Source organism: Trichophyton rubrum, assembly GCF_000151425.1.
Source record: "Trichophyton rubrum CBS 118892 genomic scaffold supercont2.12, whole genome shotgun sequence".
Classification (NCBI taxonomy): domain Eukaryota; kingdom Fungi; phylum Ascomycota; class Eurotiomycetes; order Onygenales; family Arthrodermataceae; genus Trichophyton; species Trichophyton rubrum.
The window spans coordinates 10,063-27,369 of record NW_003456417.1 but is presented as its reverse complement, the minus strand read 5'-3'; the positions used below and the strand labels follow the sequence as shown (position 1 = coordinate 27,369).

The 17,307-nt window shown below is 47.7% G+C and overlaps 7 protein-coding genes and 1 non-coding gene across 8 annotated transcripts; 1 reads left to right on the top strand and 7 right to left on the bottom strand.

The window, feature by feature from the left end:
* Nucleotides 1-144: 144 nt before the first annotated feature.
* On the bottom strand, nucleotides 145-1,062 carry TERG_08047 (uncharacterized protein; the record flags this gene model as incomplete). Its single annotated transcript, XM_003231213.1, has 1 exon — nucleotides 145-1,062. One exon carries the CDS (start codon nucleotides 1,060-1,062, stop codon nucleotides 145-147), a length of 918 nt encoding a protein of 305 aa, XP_003231261.1.
* Nucleotides 1,063-2,590: 1,528 nt separating this feature from the next.
* Nucleotides 2,591-3,448, top strand: TERG_08046 (uncharacterized protein; the record flags this gene model as incomplete). The annotated part of the gene is made up of 1 exon (XM_003231212.1): nucleotides 2,591-3,448. One exon carries the CDS (start codon nucleotides 2,591-2,593, stop codon nucleotides 3,446-3,448), a length of 858 nt encoding a protein of 285 aa, XP_003231260.1.
* A 900-nt stretch (nucleotides 3,449-4,348) lies between these two features.
* On the bottom strand, nucleotides 4,349-8,571 carry TERG_08045 (uncharacterized protein; the record flags this gene model as incomplete). Its single annotated transcript, XM_003231211.2, has 3 exons — nucleotides 5,936-8,571; nucleotides 5,173-5,864; nucleotides 4,349-5,115 (listed from the first exon to the last, which is right to left on the bottom strand). The coding sequence occupies exons 1-3, from the start codon at nucleotides 8,125-8,127 to the stop codon at nucleotides 4,349-4,351; spliced, it is 3,651 nt and encodes a 1,216-aa protein (XP_003231259.1). The 5' UTR covers nucleotides 8,128-8,571.
* A 140-nt stretch (nucleotides 8,572-8,711) lies between these two features.
* TERG_10580 lies at nucleotides 8,712-8,793 on the bottom strand. The gene has a single exon. It is a non-coding gene; the product is annotated as a tRNA-Pro (tRNA).
* A 73-nt stretch (nucleotides 8,794-8,866) lies between these two features.
* Nucleotides 8,867-10,480, bottom strand: TERG_08044 (uncharacterized protein). Its single transcript, XM_047748876.1, has one exon. The coding sequence runs from the start codon at nucleotides 9,610-9,612 to the stop codon at nucleotides 9,118-9,120; it is 495 nt and encodes a 164-aa protein (XP_047604867.1). The 5' UTR covers nucleotides 9,613-10,480; the 3' UTR covers nucleotides 8,867-9,117.
* Nucleotides 10,481-10,515: 35 nt separating this feature from the next.
* TERG_12640 (uncharacterized protein) lies at nucleotides 10,516-15,388 on the bottom strand. The gene has a single exon (XM_047751572.1). It carries the CDS (start codon nucleotides 15,065-15,067, stop codon nucleotides 12,932-12,934), a length of 2,136 nt encoding a protein of 711 aa, XP_047607457.1. The 5' UTR covers nucleotides 15,068-15,388; the 3' UTR covers nucleotides 10,516-12,931.
* An 81-nt stretch (nucleotides 15,389-15,469) lies between these two features.
* On the bottom strand, nucleotides 15,470-16,033 carry TERG_12639 (uncharacterized protein; the record flags this gene model as incomplete). Its single annotated transcript, XM_003231209.2, has 1 exon — nucleotides 15,470-16,033. The coding sequence occupies one exon, from the start codon at nucleotides 16,031-16,033 to the stop codon at nucleotides 15,470-15,472; it is 564 nt and encodes a 187-aa protein (XP_003231257.2).
* A 992-nt stretch (nucleotides 16,034-17,025) lies between these two features.
* Nucleotides 17,026-17,307, bottom strand: TERG_08042 (uncharacterized protein; the record flags this gene model as incomplete). The annotated part of the gene is made up of 1 exon (XM_003231208.2): nucleotides 17,026-17,307. One exon carries the CDS (start codon nucleotides 17,305-17,307, stop codon nucleotides 17,026-17,028), a length of 282 nt encoding a protein of 93 aa, XP_003231256.1.

Genomic DNA, 17,307 nt, shown 5'->3' with positions numbered 1-17,307 from the left:
ATGTTTCCCTGTCGGCCCATCACAACAGCGTGCATATTTTCGGCAGATATCTTTGTTCACAGTATTTGTATGAGATATATACGCACTGAAGATACTCAATACCTGCGTTTTGACTTGCAATTGAGTGGTAATAGCATCAGAATATTAACAATCACACCTCTTCAGGATGAATATGTTTTCCACGAAATCGGTGCTTTCCTCATCATGAATGCCAGTGTTTTCCATTCTTCGCTCCACAACCTGCAAGCCTGCCGCCTCAACGGCCGCAAGGAGTGCATTCTCAGAAAACCACCTGAGAGTCTGTGTCACATAGTAGCGCTCAATCTCCTTCTTCTCGCAGTTATCTTGCTGCTCAAAGACTTGTACTTCCTGGCGGTAAATCACAAGGTCCCCTTGGTATTTGCTCTTCTTCATTTCGCTGTGATACTGGATACTGGGGAACTCTGCACTTGGGAAGCCTGTCGGTGGTGGTAATACCTCGTCGTCCTTCCGGGCTTGAAGGTCGTCGTCGGGTCGGATCAGGAACCAGTTGAAAAGAGAGATGTAGGCTCTGCCAGTTCCGGGAGTGAGAACTTTGCCGATCTGTTGCAACAACCGTTCCAACTGCCCATCCTCAACCATGTGTACGATACTGCTGAGTGGGAAGGTTAGGAAGTCGACAGTGGTATGCTCGTCTGCTCGGGGTAAGAAAATTGGTAACTGATCGAGTTCCAGCGCGTCTCCCAGCGTCCAGGTGACAGGAGGAGAAATCCCCTTGGTTTTGGTCTCCATTTTGGCAGCCATATCCAGCATGTTTTGCGAGTTATCTAGGCCGATCATTTTTATATTGCTCGTGTCATATGATGCCTCTGCCATTCGTTTCAAGACCCCGAGAATGACACGTCCAGAGCCAGTACCGAGTTCAAGAAAGGTAACCGGATGATTTGTCCTGTTCTTAGTGACCGCATCCATGAACGCCTTTGCGTACAGTTCGACGTCCGTCATATTTGGCCCCGCCCACTGGAGCTCGTAAAGTTCTGCCAGGTAGGGCGAACTGTAGAAACTGGTCGTCTCGATGGCCATTTTATATGGAAGTAGGAATTGGAATTCAAGCAGTGGTCGAGTACGGAGTGATATGGTAGATTGACTGACTTATGAACTGGAGTACAGAGTGAAAAGGACATGGCTAGTTACACACCGCCTTGTATATGTATGTCACTCTTCAGCTGACGTACCGCCTGCAGGCCTGAATATCTACCTGCGCCACTGTTGCTACCTAATTGTCACTGCCCCGCCTGATGTGCTAAAGATGTAGTTAGCTTCATTGGTTAGGAGCACCTTCTATAACTAGTTACTTAACTAGTAGTTTTAATTACACGATACTATATCAGGAAGTACAAGGAACGCAGTTGGTTACAATGGATATTCCTCTCTGTATAACTAGCTAATTGATATGAGAACAGGCAGAGGCTGCCATGTTCAAGTCTATGTATCCTGTATGAGGATAGCCATGGGTTACGACATTCTCACCTATAGTTAACTGTTTACCTTGTCAAGCCCCCTTTGGCGTTCTTCTTCTTCCTCTCTCTCTTCCAGCTTTGGTATCTTCATTCATCCGTACCAATTGAATTGAATGACCGTCACAGGAGTAATTTGAGCGGAGGACTTAAACCTCTACCCCTACTGTCTCAGATGGCCGGCCCCCACCATCAGATTCTAATTGACAACTTCCTTATGCAGCCGTATCATCTCCCTCGCTCGACCACACAGCCCCCCACTAACAGGAGTTCTTTTATAGCAACTATCTACAAGATAGTATACGTTACACCTCAACCGCTTACATAGCCTAAATTGCGGGTTCGGTTCCCGAAGATATCCGGTATAGTTCGGAAGAGACAGCCACCTTGTTGTCACGATATCTATACTTAGTTACCAACCCAATCCGCTAGTTAGAGTCGATTTTTAGTATTAATTTGCTCTTGGTGTTAATTATTGGATTGTTGATGTCGATCGTTGGTGTTGATAGCGTTAATTGATGATGTCAATTGTTGGTGGTTGGTATCAATTGTTGGTGTTAATCGTTGGTATCAATTGGTTAACCAATTGTTGGATTATCAACTTGCGAGCATTTACCAGCCCACCATAGCCTCAAGTGGGAATTGGCAAACCAACTGTTCCAGACAGATATGTATTTCCTGGGGTAACTGAAGGCCAGGGTGAACATCCAATGCGAATGCTGCATAACATCCATCATCCTTACTATGCCATACCTCCCCAGGCTGTGACTATCCTGCGCCTCGATATCATGGTCGAGACAATGCGTTGGATTGGGTTGATGGTGGGAAGGAAAGTTCTAAAGAACCCATGAGGGGTTTATAGCCTTCCAACATGAAGATACTAACATGAAGATCTCGAGGGGTTTACTGCTCGTCATCCCGAGAGGCTTTTGAGCGGTTTACCCCCAGGTTGATAGATATAATCGGCCTATATAAAGATGATGATATTTCCTTCGTAGTCAAGAGAACACACACGCACACACACACACCACTCATCTGACCCTCTCTATTCATCCAGTCCTCATTTCGAAAAGCACCATCTCCTATTCAAGACCATGAAGATCTCCGCCATAGCTCTGTTGGCTTCTGTAGCCACCCTTCTCCCTGCTGTTGAAGGATGGGGGGAGTGGGCATCTTTCCACGGCCTCGACCGCCAAACTTTTCACAACAAAGTCGATGCCTACAATGACCGCGACTGGGTTGTCACCTATATGTCCGCTTTCACCAACTCTCACGGCAACATTTCATATAATTTGATCATGGAGAATCCCGAAAAGAGTCCATCATGGCATACATACTATGAACAAACGGCCGATGATTATAGGGGGATAGTCAAGTACAGAAGAGATCTGGGGTTCCGGCTTATCCAGACTGATGCCCATACCGGTACCACCATAAACAGCTTTTTAATGCTCTGGAACGCCAACAACAGGGATATCCCATGGGCGGATCATATCAATCAATCCAGCGATGAGTTCACCACAGCATTAAAAGACTACACTAGAAATGGCTACAGACTCAAAAGTTTGAGCGGGTATGGCTTCGGTGATCGGCTGCAGCAATTTGCTAGCGTGTGGGAGAAGGCGTCCGGAGCTCCCCAGAGAGTGTACATTGGCTTGACAGCCGCCGAGTACAAGACCAAATTCGACCAGGCGAGAAAAGACGGATACTACCCAGTGAAAATCAGCCCATACAATTTCGGCAAGGAGGTCCGGTTTGCTGGAATTTTTGAGCACATGGATAACAATGCTGTTAAGCCGGAGTGTCAATGGGGATTGACTTCAGACGAATACGTGAAGGTATTTAACAATTGGAGGAAGAAGGGATACAAGCCGACTGTGGTTAACGGGTATCGTGATGGAGGAGAAAAGTATGCTGCTATCTTCAACAAGGTCACTAATGCCAAAGTGTAGGATCGGTTGCATGAGAGGAATGATGCCCTGGATCGATGGAGATGTCAAGTGTAGCAGGGTGGAAGGGGGGTTGTATCGTTTAGCACGGGGTAGATTGTTTATATTGCGTTTTATCCGATCCTTTTGTTGCAACTAATAACTAGTTAGTTAATTCATTTCGGTATCAGCTAGTGTATCTTAGTTATCAAATGAAATGTTTTCAACATTCCAATCCACGGATGCCCCGTGTTCGCAACACTTTCTTACCCCCGTAACAGTTAACCAACCGGTTAATTAATGCCGCTGTTTGAAACGGCACACAGGAGGGGGATGTTACCTATCTTCGACACTCTGGACACACTCCTACCAAACCGTCTTTATGGTGATGGAGTCCCTCGCCTGTCGAGTTTCAGGCCGCATATATAGATCCTATCACTGCTGTAAGAGCATGGTTACACATAGTAGGAGAGTTGGGCTGGAAATCGTGGGCAAGTCACAAGCCTCGTCAATGCATCTCAAATCTCAGTATCAAATGGAGTATATAGGTAAATTGACCGGTGGTTTTATAGATACTGAGAGGCATTGATATATAAGACTGTGTCATCCGGGCCTTGTTTGACCGCCGGGAACACAGGAGTGTGTAAATAGCCATGTGAGGAGCCGCCCTGATGTATACGGTACAGTTATCAGCCGAAATGTTTCATTCGCGAAGTATCATGTAGCTCAATGCAAGGAAGTAGGTGGTGAGAAAAGAATAATAGAAAGGCAAGACAGATCAAAGATATGCGGAATTTCTCACACAAGGTTAGCAATTTTTCTTCATAATATTGGCCGCAACACTGGTGCCAAACGTAACACTGGATATACTTTCACATTTGCAATGTGCCTACTGGTATACCCAGCTATGCATAACTGGAACTCTTAGTCATATCCACCAGCTCCGCTCCCAAAAATCTCGTCTTTCCTTGTTTCCCTATCCCAGACTCGTCTTCCGTCACTCTTCCTCTTGAAATAGACGATTCGGTGCTGGGGAATGAACTCTTCATCTGTCTGCTCAGACTTCCATCTTGAAAGAGGCATTTCTTTCACGCCCAAAAAGCGGTCCTCGTAGCCTACTAGATAATCTCCAAAATCGATCTTGGGATCCCACCGCAGACGGCTAATGACATCTGCTGCTGGCCGGAGTTTGTTGGCGCTAACTGGATTGGATGATAAAAGTGCATTCTTCAAGTGCGGTTTCGACCTGCCGCCAAGATGGCCCTCCTCCTGTAATGCATTTTTCACCTCTTGCTCGTCGTCAGGATCGTCGCCTTCATCATCATCCTCTGAGAAATCGGATACCATGTGATCCAGCCCTGCCTGTCCTCCCCAGTTTCTTGAGTCAAGTTTGAGTTCACCTAGCTCGGCTTGTTTGACAAGAATGGCATCAATCCAGCAGACACTGGAGTCAAAATATCTGTCCTCCTCGTGTAAGCTGGCTGTGAACTGGTTGATAGCGGTATGTAGTGTTCGAATGGTTTCCTCTTTATTAGCTGCCGTATTCACGGCATCTGACATTCGTTCCAGTCCGACTAAGTAGCAGCCTTGGTATTCAGTCTCTCCATCGTTCTCGCTATCAGGGGCGTCTATTGATGTGAACCGAGCAGGCCAAATACGCCCATGGATACCCAGAACTTGTCTGTCGAGATCTGTATAGTTTTAGTACTAGAATATAACCCATAGTTTGCTAGCAAGGTCTAGCTTACCGTTGAGCAGACGGAAGAACCTGGACTCAAGCCAGCCGATGAGGGAACTCGCTTGAGTCGGAGACGGGCCCCAATACTGCACATTGACCTTGATGTAGCTCTTGTAAGCTGCCAGGAATTTTTCAGCGCCTGTTTGGTTATTGTGACTGATGCTGATATCATTGAGGATATTGGACCACTTTGCTCCATCTTCACCCATAAGCTCTTCTGCCCGTTTAAATGCAGAAACAATCGTTCGTAGAGACGGTGTAGTCACAGCTCGAGCGACATTAATCGTAGGTGCATGAACCGTCAGTATCACCATTGGTTCTCTTAAAGACCGACGATATCTAGTCTGAACACCTGGGCTGACTACCATGTTGTTCTTCCAGTCAAAATGAGCATAATGATGAAAGAACATGGCAACCAGCTCCGGAACCGTGACCCGGCCGAATTTTTCGTGAATAAGCTGGTGAAGCCGGCAAAGCATCATGGTGATATGAATACCCCCTAATAAGCCAAATTTGGAAGAATAAACCCCCGATGATTTTGCCCACTGGGTAATGCACCGATGAGCAAGGCGGAACACGTACATATCTGGTACCATCCGCTTGATATACTCCTGGTCTCTGTACGGCTGAAGTTTTGACAAGGAATGAAGTGACAAGTCGAATATTGGATCGTGAGATGGGATCCTAGAGACTTCCTGCCATCTATATACAACATACATCAGCGACAAGTTCAAAGGATTGGTGGAATATAAGAATGTGGGTTAAATATTTACCTTTCGGCAATATTTGCGGCCGGGCAGTATTGTAGATCGAGTTTGATATGCCCCGATTGCAACTCCAGCATTATTCCTGTTGCAGCCTTGACCTTTCTCACTATACGAATTCCCAGGGCAGATGCTCTTCTTAGCCTCTGTATTGCAAGGGCAAAGAACGTGGTAGAACTAATGGCACCAATACACAAGCAGTCAACATCAGAACGTGGACCCCAAGTGCCCAGGCCATAGGAGCCAACAGGAATCAAAACGAGTGGCGTCTTGATATCTCTACCACTGGAATCATGGATGGGTTCCGTTAGTATTTGAGAAAGGGTAGCAACAACTGTTTTTCGACTCTTAAAATCTTCTTCGCCAGGTAGAATTGAGGAATCCTCCAAAGACGATACTATTTCGTCTAAAGAAGACAGCGTATCCGGTACACTAGCCAATTGCGGCAGAGTTTCCTGGGAGACCAATTCACTGGCTTTGCTCTCTATCAAGCTATCACCTATTTGAGCCCCGGCCCTAATCCCCCAATGATCACTCGCAAACTCGGATGATTGCTGATTCTCTCCTTTAAGAGCATGGCGTAGGCCAAAGAAGTTGAAGTCAGTAACACTGGTTTTACCGGTTTGGCGAACAAAAATTCTATCATATCTTTGGGGCCTGCCATTGACCGAATTTTGAGCTGCAAGTGGGTTCAAAATGGGGTCAAAGGTCGCTCCCTGTTCACCTTCACCGATCCTGCTATGAATGCCAGCGCCTTCAGGTTCTTCGCCGGCTACAACCCATCCGTCCATGAAATGGGCCTTGGATAGCAAGCAATCGAACCCTAGTATCTTCTCGAGCCCAACAGGGGAAATCATTTTGAGTCTGAGAGCTTCATCAATAACCTCTTGTGAAGTGGCGAAGTTGAAATCGCCTGCAATGACACTAGGGTTACTGTGATAGTCATCATCCAATAAATGAATGATGCTGTTTATCTGTGACAGTTTACTGTCAACTGCAGCATCATTCAACCCTGAAGTTAGATGAACAGCAGCAACCACCACAGGTAGAGAGAACTTTAAATCCCCAATTCCATCGATTTTCACGACAGCTGCACCCTTGTGGCGTTCATCAAATGGCAGCCATGCCCACGTAAACCTCCACTGCGAGAAAACAACGATATTCCGAAGACTGGGAAGAGGTGGAGAGCCTCCCTGACCCGGCGGACCATGAGACACAAATGGGTATCGACGTTGGATGTCTTTATGAGAAAGCAGAAAGAGAAGGAAATTGTCACAAATTTCCTGGAGGACCAGAACATCCGCCAGTGCGTTTGAGGAGAGAATATTGTGGGCCAGGGCCTCATATCTGTCGCGAGGAGGGGAACTGGTAAACTCTGCCAAAACATTGTATGTTGAGACGGTAAAGTTATTACTCCGCACATTAACCGGCTCCAGAAGTGGCTCCGTTATAGGACACCATGAATGGTCACCAGGTGAATACTCGTACGTCGTCATTTGTTCAGTAGATGATCTTGGTTCATTGACTTCTGCATCCAGGCCATGAAGAGACATTCCGCTGTATAACCGGGTAAGCTCCTCAGAAGTTGACATATTATTGCCGGATAGGTCGATGGCATCCCAAATGACCATCTTGCTCACTGAACTTCCGCCAAAACCCTTTTCACGATGCAGAATCACTAGGTGGTCAAGATCCCATTGAGCAGCCGGGAGCATGTTGGCTTTGTCAAGTAAAAAGTCACGCAAGTCCACATCTGCCTTTGTCTGGCCGATGGTGAGGTGTGGACAGTAATCTCGCTCTTCTTTACCATGGTGACCGAGTGCATCTAGAATAGAGGCCCTGAGATGACGAAGTTGGTCCGCTGCCCTGTCGTTCAAAGTGAGGTGGACCGTATTGCCTCCACGGTTGCGAAAGTAGCCTGCCGGTCCGGATTGTATGCTGATATTCTGGTGCTCAGGTGATCGACTTAGAGAGTTCAGCTTCTCCTGTATCAATCTAGAGACATCTAGCAGCCTATCTGTTGGTACAAAGGGATAAATAAGGTTGATATGCGGGGGCCATCTCCCATAAGCCTGGTCATATAGAGACCTAAGGCGGTCGATATCCTTCCATAGGCGTCGCGGCGGGACAATGCAAAGAGCTGTCTGAAAAGATAGAAGAGACAAGTTCCTCGTTTTGGGAAGTTCTTCCTGGTCAGCCATGAGGTAATACTGTCAATGTAGTATCTGACAGCCGTGGTGATAAGGGGACAAATGAGTGTATCTGATCGATCATAATAGACCCGCCAGATCTTCACTATATTAAATAGTGATATGCTCGTCTGTTAGGTCCTTCAACCTCAGCCCTGATACCTCCGCCACTGAGTCAGAGACCGCAGTTCCTCCCTTCAGCCGCCTGTAAGTATTAGTTGATGCACAAGGGCCACAGACAGGACGACGCAGCTCACGCCACGCCAGGATGCCCTTTGAGAGTGCTGATTCTTGCCCTTTCGACTCAGAACCAGCCTAGAGGCGAACTCTGATCCTCGTAAAACCAAGTCATAGTTGTTTCTTTTGATCCTGTCGATGACTCTAACCATCACCTGCGAGAAGTGAAGTTGTTGCGTTGTCCCGTTGGCGTTTCGGTTAGTTATGAGTCAGTGGCCAGCACTTTCTCCTGCTCTCCATCACCGCCGACTCGCAGTTCTTTCCAGGTATTTTCGCACCAAAAAAAATTGCAGTAACATCAGTAGATCAAAAGGATAGGATCAGACGATTATAAGGTCGCCGCAAAAAGAGCAAAAAAGGGGCCCTGCCGCGACTCGAACGCGGGGCCTCTCGCAACTTTGGTGACCCAAAGCGAGAATCATACCACTAGACCACAAGGCCGATCTTGATGAAGGGGCGGCGGTCTTTCACTAGTTGTGGCCACTGCAAAAGGCAAGGGGTCAGATATCAGACGAAAGGGGCGAGGGGCGATGTTTGCCCCTGAGACGAGTGCTGGATTGCCTGTTTGATGACAGGGGAAGGGTGTCAGGATGGATGCAGCAAGCATGGGTTTGGCGATGCACAGATACGAGAGATGTAATTAATTAATTATTAGCTAAGCGAAGCATTGTCATTATTAGAGAGGCAACGAACTATATACATGGTAGTTATAAATACGGAACATCAACATCCAAATGCAAGGGATAAGACACCGTCACTTAATAGCTAAATAGCAATAAATACCGCTGATACAAGGACAGAGATGCACACCACTGACCATGTATTCGCAACACCGGTTCGGCCAGCAGCCCCCTTCTTTGCCTCTGAAGCTGTGGCAGTTGGATCGGCAGTTGAGGTTGCCAAAACCTGGGTTGGAACACCGTATGTGCCCATCTTCCGGTCAAAGGCCAAACAAGCAGTGGGCAGACTCAACTGTGTAGAAGTGACAGTGGCCTCAAGCTGCTGACGAACCTCGCCGCGAGGTAGGTCAAGCTGCATTTCAATAAAAGGGACGACGTTGAACTCGAGAGATGGCTCAACATGCGTGAAATTGCCAGAGAGGCTGCCTTTCTTGGTCATATCGTCTTCAGTCCCCGGAGCATGTGGGATCTTTTCACAGACTTCGTTGACGTCGTCGAGCTGACTGACTTTCACCGACGCCTGGGGCATGTTAAAGACCACTCCAGCTCCACCGCTAATGATTCCGGTAGGAGAGCGCATGCCGAAGAGGATCTCCGGTGAGAAGCTGACAGAGAAAGTTAGATCGGTGATAGCCCGGGGGGACTGGAAGGGGATCTCCGTGAAGGTAGTATGTTGACTAATAGCTTATTAGCCTATAGCTCTTGGTGCATCTTTCTAAGAATTATCACCTACAGCCCTTTGATAGTTGAGTTTGCAGGAGATCCAAAGTTAAGTGAGATGAAGGAGTCCTCTGGAACCTGATAGTTATGATAAGTGCTGTTAATCCCTCAAGTGTCTGAATGAGCATGGCGGGGAGGTATAACATACCGAGATGTCCACGCCGTAAGTGAAGTTCAATGGCTTGCTCAGAGCAACCTCTACAGACACCTGAGGGGTCAATATGGCGCCAAAATCAACCACTTGGGGGATCTATAATTCGTTAGTATGGACAATCAGTGGCATATATGAAGAACTAACACCTAACACTCACTGTAAACGGACTAAGAGGGACTGAAGGCATTGGCACAGTGAAGTTAAGCAGCTCCTTGCCAGCCTCTAAGGCCAGCTCAAGCTCCATCCGAGCAAAGACTCTGCTTAATTCTATATCGACTCGTCCTTCGCTAATGAACGCAAGGGTAGAGACCAGGCCGGAATCATCGGTGCTAGTAATTGAGAATGAGCCCGTCGATAGAACTACGTCTCCATTAATGCTGCACTCCTTGCAAGACAGCGTCACCCCTTCAGGCCTTAATTTACGAAATGTCAGTCAATTGCTTCCGTAGAAGGAACAGGATTGAAAACTCACAATTTCAAAATGTTGGTTATATCCGAGTCGAGAGGTACAAGTTTTTTATCTTTATAATTAACACTAATTCGTCCCCCACCGTCCTTTAGATACGGCATATTTGAAGGCACACCAGGGAAGACGATGTCGCGAGTGGGAGTTGGTGATCCTTCGGGTGTCGGTGTGCCACTTCTACGCCGGCTCGGATTCACGGGTTTTTGACTACGTCTGACGACACTGCTGCTACTCTTGTGTGAAAAGGAGACATCGATGCTGCGGAATGCTTCTTTCCATTGAACATCCTTCCGTGAGAGCAGAACACTATTCTCGTCCTTGTTAACAGTAATACCAGTAATCCTACACCGGCATTAGCATTAGCATATATACTTTAACCGTAATGCTTATCACTTACATATGCGGTGCCCTCTCCTCTTCTGCATTACATCCCCAGTGTGATGAGATAGCAACAAATTCCTCGGTGCTTCCAAGCTCTTTGCTAACCTGCTCCATATACTGTGAAGTACTGAAGGTAAGCTTTATCCCTTCCTCAGTGCAGGCAACATCCACGAGGCCATCCTCCAAATCTTCTATCGAGAGAACTGGATGGTTACTTCGCATGTTTAAAGTAGCGTAAAGGACCGGGTCATTCGATCTTGCAGTAACATGAGTGGAATGATCAACAAAATCGAGGTTTGCTTTATTTCGCAGTATCTTGCCAGGCTGCCGTTTCCGAAGACCACCATGAGGATATGCCGGAGATAAATGTCGTGCTTGAACAAAGTTCCATGATTCTAAGACGTCTTTTCGTGATGATTTCGCGGTTGTGGCTAACGTGGAATGGTAAAGAAGCGTAGAAAACGCCAACAACGAGGAAAAAGATATCTTCATATTGGTATTTTGTGCCCTTTTTTTCTCTTATCCAAAAGGGAAAAAACGGCGCGTTGAATATCTGGGTATCCATTTCCAGATGGAATAGGAGCTCCCTTTTAAACATAATATTGTCGCAATGAAGGGCAATGCATCTGCACTGCCTTTCAGCATTCCTTACTGGCCCCTCACTCAGCTAACGTATGCTTTCTAATCCCTAGCCGGGTATATTGGGCAAGGGGCCAACCAACCTTGATGTTGGGTACGGCTGCGGACACATCGTAAATGCGTCTACAGGCGTTATTTTGGTATATCAAAGCCCATATTTGGCCCCATTGCAAGGCTTGCACTTTCGCCAAATACTCCGGTCTCAAGCCCCATAGATACGGAGTCCTATGTTAACTAATGCGGGATTCTAACTGCAAGGAAGTCCAAAGGGAAAGCACCCATAGACTTGAAACGGTGGGAAGTAAGCCATCCACTCCAGCATGGTACTATCTCGTGACTTTTGGTCGCCCATTGTGTCTGATATTGTAGTTAAGGGATCGAGCGCAATATAGTGACACAGCCTCGAAAGGAATTCCATCCGAGACGCTTGGGCTGTCAAGCCCTGTATCCAACATCCAACCCGCGACTTGTAATGGGTTAAGTCAGATGTTGGATGCTTAATCCTGGTTCATCCTGCAGTGGCCCTGGCGCAAAGTTCCGCATACCCGTAACATATGCTTAAATAGGAAGCTAACTGTAAATCGAAGCTGTTGATTGGGCGCAATTTAAAACAGCATCAACGACAAGATGGCTGTTGATTGTGGAGTCAAGTGGAAGGCTGGGGAGACTGAGACTTCTTAGAAACAGCCGATTACTATCACTGCGGATGAGTTTCGAGGCCCGCAAAAGGGAGCAGCCCATGCCATGAACAGCAGATAGTCTATGGATTCAGATCGCCAATAGCAAACACTGCTGCTCGTGTTGGCCCATAGTTAGCTAGTTGGTGTTGCTGATATTCATCGCTTGTCCGTAATGAGCCAGGAAGAAGAGTAACTAGACCTCGGTGGGAATTGTTAGCTTCAATATCTGAGGGACCGATGATCAACGACACGGTAGAAATAGTACAAAGCTATCCAAGTTAATAAGCCAGCTATGGACGATCCGAGATATAACAACATATCTCTCAAGAATAAAACAGAACAAAGTAACAGAACATACCGAAAAACACAACCCATGTTGACATAACTTCCCATAGTATGTATATCATTCATGATGTAAGTCTATCATTTATCCAATTCGGCAGTTTTTGTTTTGCTTTTTGTGCAACGCCGGGTGGAAGATGAAGTACAGAAATGCAACAAACAGGAAGCAATGAAAGGAAACAGCCAAGGAACAAATAAGAAAAAAAAGAAACATCTAAAGCCCAAGGGCAGGGAAGAATAGTATAAGAACAGCTGCTTGCTTCCATGTTAGTGTATAAAGGGAGTGAGCGTATTATATGTGCGCGCGTGTGTCATGCATAATTAAAAATTAAAACCATTTTCATCCTCATCTCATCTCATCCAGTGCTGAGCTGTAGCAGTAAAACAATGTAATTGTACGCGCCAACAATGTATAGAAAAAAAGAGCCAAGGAAAAGAGAAAAGAAAAAACAAAGCAACCAATGGAAGATTTAAGAAGGAAAAACAACCAAACACAACCTTATGATAGGCAGTTTCTTCATTTCTTCTTCTTCTTAGGCTGTGAGACACCTTGTAGAATATGATCGAAGCTTGCGTCAGGGTTATGAGTCGATGATCTTCCTGATGTATCCACGGGGCTAACACCAGCTGGTAGTGGCAAGGCTTCAAGGCCCATGTATATCGAGGAACGGTTGCCTGGGGTTCCGGCACCACGACCAAATGACGCACTTGGTGGTCGGAGATTGAGCATGGGGAGATTAGGAGGTGTAGTATCGCCTGGTGTAAGAAGTGGAGTAGGTTGCCTGTCTGAAGAGGAGCCGGTAGATGAGAGCGGTGGCGGGTAAGGGAATGGGTAAAAGTTCTGAGCCTGGTTGGGCGGGCAGGCAGTCGGGGTACCTGAGGGAGGGAGAGAGCCAGCAGTAGACTGATCAGGTGTTGAAATAGAGAGAGATGGATGTTGGTAGTGTTGGTATTGTTGCGGAGGATACTGCGGCTGCTGGTATGGTTGAGCGTATGGCTGATACTGCTGCTGCTGTGGCGGCGGCGGCGGGTATTGTGGTGCTGGATACGGTGGTTGCTGAGGATATTGCGGTGATTGGTATGGCTGTGGAGGTTGGGGATACTGAGGGTATGCTTGGTATTGCTGCTGCGGTGATTGTGGCTGGCTCTGCGGAACAGGGGGAGGCGGTGGTGGTTGTTGCGGCTCCTCTGGCTGTTGTGAAGCAGGGTCCAGCATAACAGACGAGTTCAGCTGTCCCTCATCTGCCCACTTCAAGGCAACCTGCCAACAGTGACTGCGCCTATAGACAGCATCGACGCCATTTGCAACCACATCCGATGGTAGATTGACAACGCCAGACCCACCAGCGACACCAAACCACTTCTTGCCATTCTTTGGGTCAGAAGCGCACCAAGGAGATCCACCCCATGGCGGTATGCAGAGGAAGTACTCCACGCCATGTGTACACCTAAGATCCGGGGCATCCACAACAAGCATTGGCAATGATTGTATGACAGCGTACATGAATAGCCACTGTGCACAACGCATATCCGCAAGCTCGTCAGCGCATTTACCGTGGCCAACGCGACGCTCATAGTTCATGAAGTTCTCCAGGAAAGGGGTCGGTTTCATGCTTGCGTGGTTGTAACTGGAGACCAGAATCTCGTTCACTTCACCCGTAGTAAGTCGCTTTGCACGCTCCTTGGCTTCACGCTTTGGATCTAGCTTGCGCCGTATGGAATGGATAGAAGGCAAACGGGGAATGTCAAAGGGAATTGGTGGCTGAACCGGTGGTGTACTGCGGTCATATTCCGACATGATCTGTCGAAGTGCTTGAGAGGTAGAGTTGGAGTCTTCAGCCTTGAAGACGGAGGTAGTCATGTCTGCGGAGCGGGTGGTGAGGTCGGTGCGGTCGGCAAGCATGTCATAGAGATCGCAGAAGTCCTGGTAAAGCTCTCGAAGAACCAAGCGGTTAAGGCCGCTTTCCTGGAACTGGTTCTTCTTGCTGGCCTTGGGAGGCCATGAGCCGAAACGAGCGCGGTAATAGTTCATGACATTTTTTCGATAGCTGAGGTATGCATTCTTCCAGTTCTTGAAGCGGATGACTTTGGCCTCATTTGCGACGTTCGAGTTGGCAATACCAGAGAACAAAGAAGGGAATTCGAACTCATCGATCTTGACAGCACATGTTCTTATTCTGTTGTCCAGGTCTAGGTATCCTCGCTCCAACCTCTTTCGAGTCACTGCAGAAACAAGGTTATACTTCGTCTCGAACTTCTTTAGATCGTCAAGCACTGCAACACCATGAGTGAAACCCTCCTGGTACAGAGGGAGATACTTCATACGTTCACCAAGGATGATAGCATCCAAGGCACGTTCCCTCGAAGCACGGACATCGATCAAATCCAGCTCATCGCAATAGCAGCCAAAGCTGCTGGTGGCAGTCTCTCCAAAAGTTGACTGGTCCAAGTTGGTGAATCCAAATCGATCTAGGAGCCCGGACACTTCCATAAAAATGTTGAAGATAGACGGGGTGCGTGGCGTTGCGATCAACGCCTGGCCGATAAGGAAGGCAAACAGATTGCGGAAAAGTACTAGCATATCCACATCATCAGCAGAAAGGACAGGCTGCTCTCGGCCGCAGGGAAGATCGCCGGTAAGGGGTACGGGCATGTATAGGTGCAACTCCGGTGATTCGTCGTCTAGAAAACCATCCTGCGACTGTCCGTCGGAGCCCTCATCATAACTAGATCCATTTTGTGCTGAAAGAGGAGGAGAAGACGAATTAGGATCTCGGGATCGGCCCTGGCCACCTCGCGTAGACTGAGGAGGAGAAGGATTCCCGCGGGCAAGGAGGGTGAGAGAAGCGGATGCAGAGAAAATAGCGGAATCGACCTTGAACGAAGGCGGTCGACCAGAGTTTTGAGGGAAGAGGTAGACATAGGTATCTCCGGCATCATCCCAGAGATCAGCCACCTAATTCAAGTCAGCCAAAAAAAAAAAAAAAAAAAAAAAAAAAAAAAAAAAAAAAAAAAAAAAAAAAAAAAATAGTGCCATAATAAGCCATAAGAGTGTTTAACTTACCCTCTCCCCTGCAAGTAGAGTGCTAATATCGTACGCAATATCGTTTTCCGTTCCAGCGATCCAGGCACGCTTACCGTTTGACGCATCATTGCCAGACAACTTCGACTTAGCGCCCTTTTTGGACTTGCTTATAGTGGCAGGGGTAGTAGGGTTGACGGTAACTCCCGAAACTCCGAGACCTGAACCTGGCCTTGAACCAGATTTGCTGAATCGCGGTACAGCATCACTCCAGCTCTGGCTACGGCTGTGAGTATCTGGCGAACCTGGACATGCAAGATCTGGGTTCAAGCTGGAGAGACGTGGTGGAGGAGTGTATGTTTGGTGTGCATTTTCACCGAGGACGGGAGCCGAGACATTTCGTGGGTTGAGGCTCAATGCCTGTGTCTCTTCAGCGAGCTGTTGATCCCGAAGGGGCGGAGATTGCAGCGAAGATGAACGGGAGGATTGTAAATGTGGTGATTTGGTGGGAGAGCGTTTATCATCAGGTTTCGGCGAGCCCAAGGAGAATAACGAAGAGAGGCGGCGAACAGGATTGTTGGAGGGAGCTGCCAACATTGTGAAGGATCTTTCAGCGTTGGTATGCAGCGGGCAACATGGGCTTGAGGTGATAGTAAAGACAGGCGTCGATTGTGTTTTGACGTAGTAACTTGCGTACTTCGTCGTTTGCTATCTCGTTTGCTGCCTTGTATCTTTTTCCCTCACTGGTAGTTAGGTTTGTTGCTTGATTGTTGCTTGCTTTCCTCGTCACCGTCTTTTCCCCCCTTTGAGTGGCAAGATATATAAACGAGTGAATATCTGATTGAGAGGAAAAAAGAGGAAGAGGGATCGGTCCGTCTCTTCCGCTTGAGATATCCTGGATAAGCGAGGTCTTTCTAGAGACGAGAAAAAGGGAAGAGAAGGGGAAAAAAGAAAGAAGAATGGCGAGTCTAAATATTGAGCGTTTCCAAGCACCAGAAGCACCCCAGCCAAGGAGTCAAACAAGTAGCGTATCCAAGAAAAGCAACAAGGCCCAGTTTTTTTTCCTCTTCTCTTCACTTGCTTTTGCCTTATTATTTCTTATTTTGATTCCTCTGTGAGTGGCTCCTATCGCTGCGCCTGCGGGAATGAACAGCCGAAGGATCAAAGGAGAGGGCTAAGCTGGAAAAAAATGACGAAGACTGGAGCGGTTGTCCGTATTCAGGCAAACTTGTAGCTGATGTCAATGCGGCTCTGGGAAGTTTTCTCCTTTCGTATCTGACGGATGATGCCCTTGCTCGCTTATATGTATTTCCTCCCCCTAAGCAGCCAAGCAGAGCATGTGTGTGCACCTCCGTAAAGTCCGGGCTGATCGATCGACCAAACCAGACAGGCCCTGAAGCGTATATACACTCAAGAGCCAGTCCGAGACGAATCCAAGAGGCCTCGTATCCCTGGGGCCCCGGCAAGTGGCTGTTTTGCTTGGTCCTCGTCTCTCGCGTGGCTGTCTCGCTCTTCCGCAGCAGCCAGGCGGCACCAACGACAAAACGAGAGGACAAGAGGTGCTGAGCCTTGTCTGGCGCAGGCGAGTCTTATATCTCACTGGCTGACGGCCGTGACGGTGGAGTCTGGAGCCTTTTGCTGCTGCAGCCTTTTGCGTTGTCGTCTTCTGGTGATGATGATGTTGTTGTTTCGATGAAGTCGAAGTAGAGTTGAAGGCCGAAAAGGCGGCGAGCGGTGGCAGAAGGCAGTTTTCTTCCCTTTTCTTGTATCAGGTGCGAAACATCGACGACGCCGGCACTTTCAACCTCGACCTCATCCTCGCTCTCGCCCTCATCTCTCCGCCGCCCTCTATCTATCTCCATCTGCGCCAT

What these genes read in the sequence shown, in the direction of transcription:
- TERG_08044 (XM_047748876.1), bottom strand. Translation starts at nt 9,612, where the DNA reads ATGCGCTCTCCTACCGGAATCATTAGCGGTGGAGCTGGAGTGGTCTTT.
- TERG_12640 (XM_047751572.1), bottom strand. Translation starts at nt 15,067, where the DNA reads ATGCCCGTACCCCTTACCGGCGATCTTCCCTGCGGCCGAGAGCAGCCT.